Below are 12,002 nucleotides of genomic sequence, written 5' to 3' on the forward strand. Positions count from 1 at the left end.
GGAAACTGGAGGCAAAAGGCTGGAGAAATGTCAGCAAGGCCACCTGTAAAAAATCCTAAAGATCCAGGAAGAAGGAGGTGGTAAATTAGCAGACACTTCACTGATAAGAAAGGTGAGAAGGATATATTTAATTAAAATGATCCAAAGCTATCAAGTGGTGGAGTCACAATAGTAGCCACACCACCTCCTAGTTTACCTTTACAAATTAAGTGAAAGATCTTACAGATGGTTTTGACAGGCATTCAAATGTCAGAGCAGATGACCCCTTTAACCAGGTTTCATCTATAAATAGTACATCTACATTCGATCAAAGGCCTTCACAGGTTTAGCTAAATGAATGTGAGTGAGAACCAGAAGCAAATGTCACCTGCTATACTGGATGTACTTTTCAATGATATAGTCCACTCATAGATATCATTAACTAGACAGGATTGATTTCATTCCAAAGAATTATTTGATGTTTGTCTGTATTAATTAGTGCACGTGTTGAGATGGCAGTGTCTCCTGTGTGGTACGTAGGTGTGTTCCCGGTCCTGAGTCCTCAACTGAATGTATATCTACTTTTATTTAGGTTTCAGAGGCTCACTGATCTAGTGTTTGTGTGGAGAACTTGGGCTGTACCTTACTATGGGCCTGAATTAGAGCTTGCCTGATAGGCTGCTCCATCATCAATGTGAAAGACCATCATATTAGAAATGCATTATAGCTTAGAGCACTTTAGTGACAGAGTAACCCAACCATCTAGCTCTAATTCAGGCTTTATGTGAGGTCCAGGACTAGGCCTGTTCATGGTATAGCACAGGTGGCAGAATTCTGTGTTTTTATAGGAGAGCAGTAGTGTGATCTGACGTTTTTAAGGTCAATCCTACCAGACAGCCCAAGTGTCTGGTTGACAAAGCCCTATTGTGGGCTTACCAAGAACTTACAGGAGCTTCCAGCCCGCCCATTTATCACCATTGGTTGGCTCTATCGTCAATCTCATTTGCTTGTTTCTTATTCAATGCAATTTACTGTCTTTGCTTGTAATCTGGTGTTTGGGCCTTCCCTGGAGCATAGCCCATTTTACATCTCTCCGTTAGGCTGGCTTCTATCCACCCACTGCTCAATTTGAGGAGCTACTGCTTTCTTTTTGCTTAATAATCACTCCATCAGAGTACAAGGGTCTTCCATCCCTCTCCCTCATGTGCCCCCTCCCTTCTGCCAAATACTCACCCAGAGCTTCATGCAGCTGTCTCCCTCATGTTCCAAGCTCACTCTCTCATTTGTTTCTCCCCGCCAAACTCGCTTATTACCCCGCACAGTGTTACTTTCTTGCTCATGTGCTACTAAGCCTGCCCTCCTCATTTTTTTCTCACTCGTGGGCAGCTTAACCCCCCCCCCCCACTCCCCTTGCTCTCCCCACCCACTCCTACTTAGCCCCAATTCTAAAAAAAACTTTTTTTATTATTTACTTTTTGGAGGGCTGCTACCTTTAAAAAAAAAATCCATCTTATATCGGTAGTTTTGTTAAATATATAGCATTCACATGAGAGAGAGGGAGAAGGTGTGAGAGAGAGGGGGAGGGAGTGAAAGATGGAGCGAGAGATGAAGCGAGAGAGAGAGAGACGGAGCGAGAGAGAGAGAAAGAGAGACTGTCTTCCCAATGGCAATGGAAGGCCATTGGGTTCAATTTTGGATGCTGTGGCCTGGCATAGCACAAAATGGAGAAGGAGAACTAGGCTGAAAGTTTAAGGCCTGCATTCCTGTAGTTGGAGAGTGAAGAGTCAGAGATTGAGTTGAGGATAATGGGGAGAGGGCTGCCTTTGGAAATTTAATGTGACCTGGTTAGCAAGGGGCTGCTTCATAGTTCTTTCTGGTCACTGCCATCTGGTAGATGGTAGGGGTGAAGAGTGGGACTGCATTTCTGTTGCTTAGGAGGAGTACGTTTCTAGGTCTGATCCTTTTGTCTGTCCCCATTACTCCTTCTGTTGGGCTGATGAAAGCCAGGTGCAGAAACCTCACACTTCTTCGTGCCTTCTTATTCTCTGTATAAGAAGAAACTGCTCAAAGATTGAGGATTACAAACATGAAGCTGTCATACTTAACAATAATCTTTTAGATAGGCACTATCCGGAACATTTAATTCAAAGAGCAAATAAAAGGGAGTAGAATAATCACAGAGAATCACTCCTAATGGATCAAAATAAAGTAGACCGGAAAGAACTTATTTGCGCAACCACGCATACCAATGTGTTGAACTAGGTTAATAAAATAATTTCAAGAAACTGGCGTATTCTTTTCATGCAACAAACTCAGGGGCTGATTTCTTATTTGACCGTAACAAACAAAGTCAATTCGCTTAAATAATCTGGCAAATAGGGCAAGAGTATAGATCTCTGAGTCCACGAAAAGCACATTATCCAGGGACCCATTGACTCTCTCAACTAGCATGTGTTTAAATTGTATGAAATTCTTATTTTAAGTTTCTTTTTTTTTTAAATGATTTTACTCATATTTACGAATTTTGTAGTGCTTTTATTGCAATGGTTTTAATTAACTATGCTAATAAACTAAACTTGAACGTGAACTTATTTGACCGTCATACTGACACCCGTGGCGTCGGTCGGGAGAACGCTGTCCAGACAACGGCATCCAGACTGCCTCATTATGACATTCCCGTGGGGCTGGTGGTGTGTTGGTGGCGCAGTCCTAGAGGTGGCATACAGCGGCTCTAGGAAAGAGCTTATTGCTATATTTGGGTGTGATTCTGGTACTAATGAGGTGTAACCTATCCTCAGGCAGTGTTAACAAGTGCAAAAATTAGAAAATGATGAAGTATTAATATCACAAAATGGACCGCATTAAGCTGCATAATTTGTCTTTCCTTTCTGCATAATTTAGCCAACCCTGCTGCAAAATGTGCCCCTCTCCTGCCACACAATTCCAGTGGCCCTGATCATATCTCAGTTGCAAGGGTGAATAGAAATTCTGAATTTTGCTTTCTGGAGCAAGATATACTTTACTTACCAAGAGCATCATAGGCTGGGAGGACATCGAAGTCAATAAATTCTGGCACTTTCTTTGATCGCAGCCGGAAGCTGAGGACGCGGGGGTTATCCCACTTGGTACGCTCAAAGATGACTTCAAACCTTTTCTGCCTCTGACATTCTTCCAGCTTCTTTTGAATTTCTTGAATTATCTCCTTCCGTTTGCTCTCCTGATGAGAGTAGCTTTGAATGGAAGTTGGGAAGATGACCAGATCGGCGTCTGAGCCTTCTCGCAGTGCAGTGCCTTTTGCGGACGAGCCACCCTAAAGAAGGAGGATATGAAGTAACAGAAAAGTATTTCAAGTCATTTGAAGAGTGAACAAAATGTATTTGATGTCAGACTCAATTACAAATAACACTTTGTCTGTTCTAGTCAAGATACAAGGATATGGAATGGAAAACATACACTCTGGGCATTTTCTCAGATGTCAAAATAGGCTTTGATCCCCACTGTCCTTTCAGCAAAACTCATCAATGAGCCCGGCATTTGCTTTTAACATCCTCACATTGACAATTTAAAAGCAAAGAGGAGAAATGATAACATCTGGAATGCAAGAGTTTGGCTCACTTCTGTAAGAAGTATTTTTATCTGTTGTTCTAGTTCAACAGTTCCATTTTTACTTCTGTCAGATTTAAGTGTCTTGCAGGCTTCCAAATCTTCATCATAAACATACATACTTATATACGTACATACAAGGGCCACAACACCAAGCATGAGGCAATGGGTCAGTAAACGTCATCCATTGGCTGTCTTGAACTGTGATTGACAGCATTTTGCCTGACAACATGTGCGGAGACACCTGAACTGAAGTGTACTTGATTGCCAGGACTGCCATGCGTGGGCTGCTGAGCCACTCCTTTATTTTATATGTATTTTCTATTTCGATGACTTTATTGAGTGTTTTAATAAGGAGACAGTGTAATGAATGGAAATAGTAACAACGTTGAGAACATGCACAGGAGAGATGAATTTACGTTTCAGACGAAGAGGATATTACATAAAAAGGACAAATGAGCATTCCGTGGACATACAGTAAATATGTAAATCTTAATTCTAGATGATGAGATCAGAAGATAGTCTCCACTTATTAAATGTTCGAGAGCCACGAGGGAACTGTCAGCATCTTTCAGTATCACACTTTACCCCACAGAACAGAGATAGAAAAAGGTAAAAAGTGGAGAAATGGAAAAACTAAGAGAGTAAGGCAGGGAAGAAATAAAAAAGAAATGGGCGAAAGAGGAAAGTAAATGAATGAAGTATGGGGAGGAGGTCCACAAATTGTGTTATAATTCAGGAGACTAGCATCCAAGGGAAGCAATATAATCTTGGCGGAGGCTAGGATGAAGCTTACAGATGTTGAATGAGTCAAAGTCCCTGGCCAGAGAGTACAAAAGAGGGCTCGTATTCCTTTCTTTGTAAACCACATTGTAGTGAGTGGGATGGGTACCACGAATATAGGTGACCCTGGCCCACCGAGACTTCGTAGGGCTGATTTTCAGCCAGCCATGTTTTTTTCCAGTGATTGTCAGCAATAGGTCCAACAATGTGCAGTTAGCCTTGTTCAGGGAAAGGACACTAGCAGATGCTAATGAGCCTATAATAACTGCCTGGACGTCAAGAGTGAGTAATGTTGTAAAGCTATTAATGAGGTACAAATTGACCTTTTTTCCAAAAAGTTTAAGCCGCTTGCAGCTGAACAAAATATATGTTTAGAGCCACCTACCCTTTCCTGACAGTTACAATGGAGAAGACAGGCAGCATTAGATTAGGGATGAGATCACCTTATCATTAGTACTATTGTCACAATTGTTTGACTAAGTTGTTCTAGCAAGTTTTACTTTACGGAGTTTTGTAAATATTTTTCCTCACCTATCTAGAGTAGGGATAGCGTTTTGATACACTGGATGTAAATAAACTTATAGGTTCCTAGGTTTCTGGAGTTTTTGCAGAAGAAGCAGAAGGTCAGGCTCTTCAAGCTTAAATACCATTTGAGATCTTGGCTTTGATATTTAAAAAAATATCTAAAACTCTATATTTGGGAGTGAGTGCATGTATTAAAAACAAGTCTAAAACTATGTTTGGGAGTGAGTCGATGTTTGCAATTTTTTTTATAAAATGTATATGGATTTGATATTAAAAAAATATCTAAAACTCTATATTTGAGTGAGTGCATATATTAAAAAAATGTATAAAACTCAATGTTTGGGAGTGAGCTGATGGACTAGAGTTCCTCAAATGTAAGCGGCCTGGAGATCTTTCATCAGGGAGATGCCTTTGGTGCACCATATGGGCCCATAATAAGGCTGAAGGTAATTTCTGATCTTTTGCTCATAATTGCAAAAAGACATACGATTAAAATTACCCAGATGGTTAGTCTTTTGTCAGACACAACAATGCCTCTGAGGTGTCTAGGATGAACAATTTAGAGTGCTGAGTGAAGATGGCCATATGTGAAAGCATATGAAATGGAAGAGCCAGATCATGCTCGATTGAACACCAGCTTGGAGTTCTGTTGCATGAATCCATGAACTATTGCATTACCTGTCATGCAGTAAATCCAAATGTGGATTATTATTGTCAAGCGGGAAGGCAAAGTGGGCTCAGTGGAATGAACCTCTCTTTATGCATATTCAGGGTGCTGTCATATATGAAACATCATTTATTATTTTTAAGAGGGATGGGATTGAATTTCCAGCATATTTGTGAAAACCAGAAGGTTGCCAAAGTAATCTGCAGTTTTCATGATTCCCGGTTGGAGGGTATGCTGCATACGTTCAGGCTTTCATTGGTTATTTTAAGGAATGGGTCAACACTAAAAGGAAAAGCAATTGGGATAGAGGGCAACACTGACTAGTGCCATGTTCCAAAGTAAATGGGTCATAGATTGTACCATTGTCTCTGATTTTTTCTTCAGGCAGGAGTACAGGTATATAACCTTTTTAACAAATGGCTCCTCTAAATTAAATTGGACAAAACCTGGCAACAGATAAGCTACAACCCTCTATCAAAGGACTTCTCGGTGTCAAAACCAACAGGGCACCAGTGGAGTTCATTAAATGGGTGTTCTCTATAATGTGATAGAATAGCTGGGTTTGGTCACTTCACAATTTTTGGGGTTACCAGATTGCGAGAGGTAAATTAATTTATGAATGACCTCAAGTCTTGTTGCTTTTTTTTGAATTTATATTTTAGTCTTACAATTTATTAATAAGATCAGCCTATATCTCTTAGCTAGTAGCAAGTTTTTCCTTTTTTTTTTGAATGACCACTGTTGCCTCTGGTGCCATTTCTGTTACTTCTCCTCTCGACACAAAATGTTTTTGTGTGGCCTCAAGCAGGTCTGCTAATGTTTTGAAAAAGTTTAATAGATTGAGATTGTGTCGTTTCTGGTCCTGGGGCCTCGGTAGTTTCTGGTTCTGGTGCCTTACCTCTAGGCCTTCCTGAAATCGTATTTTTGAACAGTGATTTAGGGCTTTGGTGTGGTGATGTTCCTCTTTCAGGAATTTAATTTTTTTGATACGTAGTCTTATTTAATATTTATCTCTTGGTGTTTTTGCCATCGTACTTCTTATTAATACTCTTATGTAACACTTTAAGACAACCCAAAAGACAAAAGAGGAGGTACAAGTTCTCATTTTCTCAAATAAATAGCTGTATACCTATTAATATCTTGCTGATGTCCTCTGTGCATTCTTCGACTTCATGCACCAAGTATTGCTTCTTTGAAATGAGGGCCGAATTGCAGCATCTTGGTGATGCATTTGAGGTCAGAAATAAGGATTAATTTTATTGAGGAAGCTGAGGGTAGAAGGCAGAAGTGGCCACTGCCTCCAAGCTCTCTGGCAAACCAAAACTCCTGAGGTAGCTCCTGCTTTAATCTTCTAGATCTGTTATTTCACGCTACAGTTTAGCCATTTTTCTGTCAGCCTTCTCGCTTTGTTTTCATTGATTTTATCTTCTGCACAGCTAATCCTTGGCACAGCATTAGAGATTCAAGTCCTTTAGATTATTCCTTATCAATCTTGCCGTCTCCACTCTTAGCAGGCCTGTTTTTGTGCTCTAATCTAGGTCATGCACCCCATTGATTTTTTTCAATGGAGTGCATCATTTCAGGTTTTTTTTTGACAGGTGACTCCATGTATGGGTGGGTTCTGATTTTGTGCGCGTTTGTTGCTTTGGTGACCTTATCTTTATTTTGTTTTAGTTCAGACATCTTGTGTGCTTTCCCTGCAGGTGCACTTGAGAAATAGTGGAGATGAGTGCAGGACTTGCTCACAGGCTTGGTCGAGAGCGTAGTAAGGACTATATGGTTGAATTGTATGATGAATGTACTAGTTTATTGTTAGCACGACTGCTCGGAGAGGCACTGTGAGGCAGCAGCAACCAATACTTAGACCAAAATGGAGAAAACTCTGATAAGACAGGGTCTGTTACTAGACAGACAGGGCAGACTGTAGGATTTCTCAGATATCATGCCTCACATGCATGCAGAAGGAAATCAAAAGATCAAAATGAAGATTACAGAGGGCATAAACCCCTGCCAGGTTTGACCAAATGTTAGTGTCATGAAAGACTGGTTGTGTTGGGGAGAGTCACTGTTGTCGCACACATCCAGTTGCCAAGGGTGTGGTGGAAAAGAGTGTCTGTTTCTTTTTTATTTGTTTCTGCAATACCCTCTAGTATCGCCTCATCTAGACTGTAGCTCGGGGAGCAAACACATTCGGGTCAATTCTGTGCCAGGTGAGCAGCTGCAGTGCTCTCCGACAGATGTCTACCCCTTGTTGTGCTGAGGCAGTTTTAAAGCCTTACAGGTAACTGGCCTGATGGTGTCTGGAGGTTGTAGAGACCCCTGGGACGATGAGGCCTACTGCAACACTAATAGGTTGGTGGCGAGTGTGGACAAGGGTGTAATGACTAGGCCACCCTTAATGGATTTTGGTACTGGACTCACCTGTCAAGTTCCAGCGCCTGCCACTAGCAAGTAAGTACATTTTATTTGCATAGTTAATTAAAACCGTTGCAATACAGAAAAATATATATATTCATTAAAAGATCTGTCATGTACATGCATAAAACTTGTTCCTTCATAATGCTTATACCTTTAAAACCATGCTAATAAAGCTTGCTCACTTTGAACAACTATAGCAGCATGATACCTTATCAGTTTTTGTCTCCTGATTTATAGGTTATTAATGTCTTCAAAGCTGCCTTGCACATTAGCTTATGCTTTTATTGTCTGGGTTCTTGATGTTTCCATTTCTGGCATTTTAATTCCGCACAGTGTCAGGAACTTTACTGCTCTGCAGTTCCATTGTGGATCGCCAGGTACGAAGCATGCCAACAGGGCTTGCCTCCTTGTTCGAATCCTTCATTGGTTAAACAATTGTTTCAACAGTTTCTTTCGTTCTTTGAGGAGTTTTTTACAGGAGCATAGTAATGCAGCAGATCTTCCTGAGCTGTTCCACATATCGGCACACAGAGCCTGCTTCATTCTGTTGCCAAGGTGGAAGATGCTGGGTGCAGGGGAGCAGACCAAATCTATATTTCATGAATGCAATTGTTATATTTTTGTCATATCCAGATTAAAATAAGCTTGAGCACCCAGCTTCGTGTAGGTATTCAAAGTCATCCATCCATGGGCTCTCTGTGAAAGTGCGGCCTTATCCTCCAGCCATGACAGTAGTTTCTCCGTCTTCCACACTATTTTTTTAAAGATTAGGGTGGTTGTCGATGTTTCCCAAAGTTGATTTAGCCCCAATTTGTCTAAGCTGCTGTAAAAATATTACGCAGCTGGCAGTGCAGTGTATGTTTGTAGCTCTTTCCACAGCTGTTCGTTTACCGTTCCCCAAGGAGTTTTTCGCACTTTATCCCATGCAGCGATGAAGGCCCCTTGTCCGGCAATTGTTTGTTTCAAGACGCTAAACTCGAGTCTGATTTGTGCAGGTGAAGTATATTTCGGCAGCCCAAAAATGACCCTGTATGCAGTTGTAAAAGTGGCGTTGAGTATTTCCGCGTCCTTGCCTTTCTGTACCTCGCTACCATAGGTGATTGTTGGTAGGAGTTTTGCACAAACCACCTCTGCGAGTGGCAGGATAGATGGGCCAGATAATTTAGAATTTAAGATTTATAGGGAAGTTGCTATTATTAAACCTTTTTGCCTTATGCTGTTCTTCTGCGCCAAGAAATGACCGCCGGAATCCAGTTTCACGTCGAGGTATTGGTATTCTGTTGTACCTTCTAATCTGGTCTCTCCCCAAAACCAGGCTGCAGTTTGTCGCCTTTTGTTCCCGATTACCATTGTTCTTGTTTTGTCTGGGTTGAGCGTTAGATCATTTGCTTGTGAGTAGTCCCACGTTGTATTTAGGAGATGTTGTAACCCTACTTTTGTTTTGCTGATCAGGACTATGTCATCTGCATAGAGAAGACAGGGAAGTGCTGTGTCTCCTAATTTTGGGGCATGTGAGTTACAGCCGATTAGCAGCGGAACAAAATCGGCTGCATACACATTAAAGAGAGTGGGTGCCAAAACACCGCCTTGTTTCAGGCCTTTATCCGTGGGAATGCGTTTTGATAGGAAGGTTCAATTACCCAGCTTCACCTGTATGCAAGTTAATGATCAGGTTGAGTAGGGGCTGAGGGAGTCCCCAGTGATGTAGTTTGGACCAAAGTATGGTGCGGTTAACATGATCAAAAGCGGCCTTGTAATCGATAAAGCATAGGTATAGTGAGGAACGTGTAGCTGCTGCCTTGTCCATAAGCATTGCCATGCTTAATATGTTGGTTGTTGTCCCCAATGATTTTGTGTAGCCAATCTGTTGGAGATGAATTGCGGATTTTTTTTCACCCAAGCCTGAAGGTCCTCCAATAACAAGCCTGCAAATAATTTTGCTTTGTTGTCTAGTAGCGCTACTAAACGATAGTTGAGGTTCCAGCTTGTCACCAGATTTATGGATTAGGGAAATGATTGGTCCTCTCCATGAGCTGGGCAAGATGTTCGACGATCTGATTTCTCTGAAAAGTGGGTCCAGTGCTTCTGCCCAGAAGGTTGCCTCCTGTTTTTAAAGTACTGGTGGAATTCCATTTGGGTCAGGAGCACCTTCGCTTCTCCCCTTCCCTATCTGCCTTTTGATGGCATCAATTTGAATCGGTTGATGGCCATTATTTGGTGGGTCTGGCCCTGATTTCCCAGAGTCGACGTGATTGATTTTGACCCAGGCCTTGAGTGTCGTTTGAAAGTCGGGTTCAATTTGACAGGCTTCGTGCTTCTCGCTACGTTCAGTGCCTTGTTGAAAGTGAGACCCAAGATATTTTACCCAGGCTTCTTCTGTAATGTTTGTGGAGACGCCGTCATGATTATGGTAAATGAACTGGTTTAAGGTACCCCAGAATCTGGTGCTATTGTTATGTTTGACATCGTCATGCAGTTTAGCCCATAAATCCTCCTCCACAGCTCTATTCGCATCCCTTTTTAGTTTTTTGAGGACTGCCCTTTGTTTCCGTAATTCTTGTACGTGTGGTTCATCGCTGGGCTTGTGTCGAAGGTGTCTCAATAACTGTTGAATCCTTTTTTTTGCAAGCTTAATTTCTTGCTTAGCGCTATAAGATATTGGTTTAGTCCTGCTGAATCTTTGGAGGTTTGGTGGTTTGATCTTAGTCGCATGTGCCTCCATTGCTAATAGGAAGTTTCTCCATTTCTCCATTTCACCCTCTCCGACCCTCGCAGCATAGTGTTGTTTTGCAATTACAAGCATCTCACTTCCTGCGGCTATCTTGAATTTAATTCTTCTTAAGTTGATGGTAGCGATTGATCCTTGGGGCTCCCGGCAGAGTTTGAATGTTGGAGTGACTGTTCTCAGTTTTATTTCTTGGGGCCGATAATCACTGTCTCCTTTGTTACCCAGCTGGATCGATGCAATTTGTTGGAAGAGACCAAGGGAGACGAAAGTATAGTCCAGAATCGAGCTTATTTTTGCAGAGGTGTATGTCGTCACGGGGAGTGGGGGGTTGTCTTTCGGTGATCTACCGTTTAAGGCCCTTATATTAAGATGTTCCAAACCTCCACGGCCGTTTGTCCTATTTTGGTTTGTTTGCATGCGTGAGGTTTTCCTTGCTGTGGGATGTTCCAGATTGCGTTTTGCAGAAGCACTTCATCGTCCATGGAGGATCCCATTAAATTATGGTATATGTCCCCAATTAAGACACGGTCAGTTGTGGGTCCCTCACTTATACATGTTTCCACAAAGTTGCACATTTCCTTGACTAATTTGATTTTTTTTGGTTGGATGTACATATTTAGCAGCATGATTTTAGAATCCCTTGTATTTGATGATGGTGATGAGAAGGAAATAGTGGCTGCTAGAGTTAACTGTATTATGGAGCCGAAGATGCGAGCAGAATAGGCGACTGTATTGGCGACATATGTGACCAAGCCTCCTTCTAGATGGCCATATTTTGCTCCCTGATGGCATTTACAAAGAAGTGCAGAAAGCCTTGAAGGTGAGGCGGGTCTGTCACCCACGTTTCTTGTAGTGCAACTATATCGAAGACCCTGACATAGGTGACAAAATCCAAGTCCGCTAGTTTCTTGGCAAGCCCGTTTACATTCCAGGAGCAGAAGCGTGCTGTCCCTAATGTGTTTGCTGTGTTTAGTGGGCGAGCGTCTTGTCAGTCTCTTGTGGTATTTATGGTTCTCGTGAACCATCTTGTGTCTTCTTCCCGAGCTTGCGGTGTGAAGAGGTCATTGCGGCTTCTTAATTCCTCAGGTTGGTGCCTCTTGAAGCCATTGCAGTGCCCTAGATCCTGTGGCTAACCCCGTGAGGCTCGATGTTGAGGGCTACTGTTAGCCACAGGAGTTAAGATTTAACACCCCAGAGTGCATCTCTGGGTACAAGTGTTCCTATGGCTGGCTGTACACTGATTTTGGTTCCATTTTCCCTGAGGCAGATTGTGTTGAAGTTCACTGCGAACCTCTAAGA

The 12,002-nt window shown here is 42.0% G+C and overlaps 1 protein-coding gene across 1 annotated transcript in view; it reads right to left on the bottom strand.

Moving 5' to 3' along the window:
• The window catches only part of LOC144792309 (2'-5'-oligoadenylate synthase 3-like), a 152,365-nt gene that overhangs the window by 91,270 nt on the left and 49,093 nt on the right, over positions 1-12,002 (bottom strand). Inside the window, exon 3 of the mRNA XM_078667258.1 lies at positions 3,007-3,289. Coding sequence (XP_078523384.1) covers positions 3,007-3,289 — 283 coding nt within the window. The remainder of the gene's footprint in view (positions 1-3,006; positions 3,290-12,002) is intronic.

Source organism: Lissotriton helveticus, chromosome 11 (genome assembly GCF_964261635.1).
Source record: "Lissotriton helveticus chromosome 11, aLisHel1.1, whole genome shotgun sequence".
NCBI lineage: Eukaryota > Metazoa > Chordata > Amphibia > Caudata > Salamandridae > Lissotriton > Lissotriton helveticus.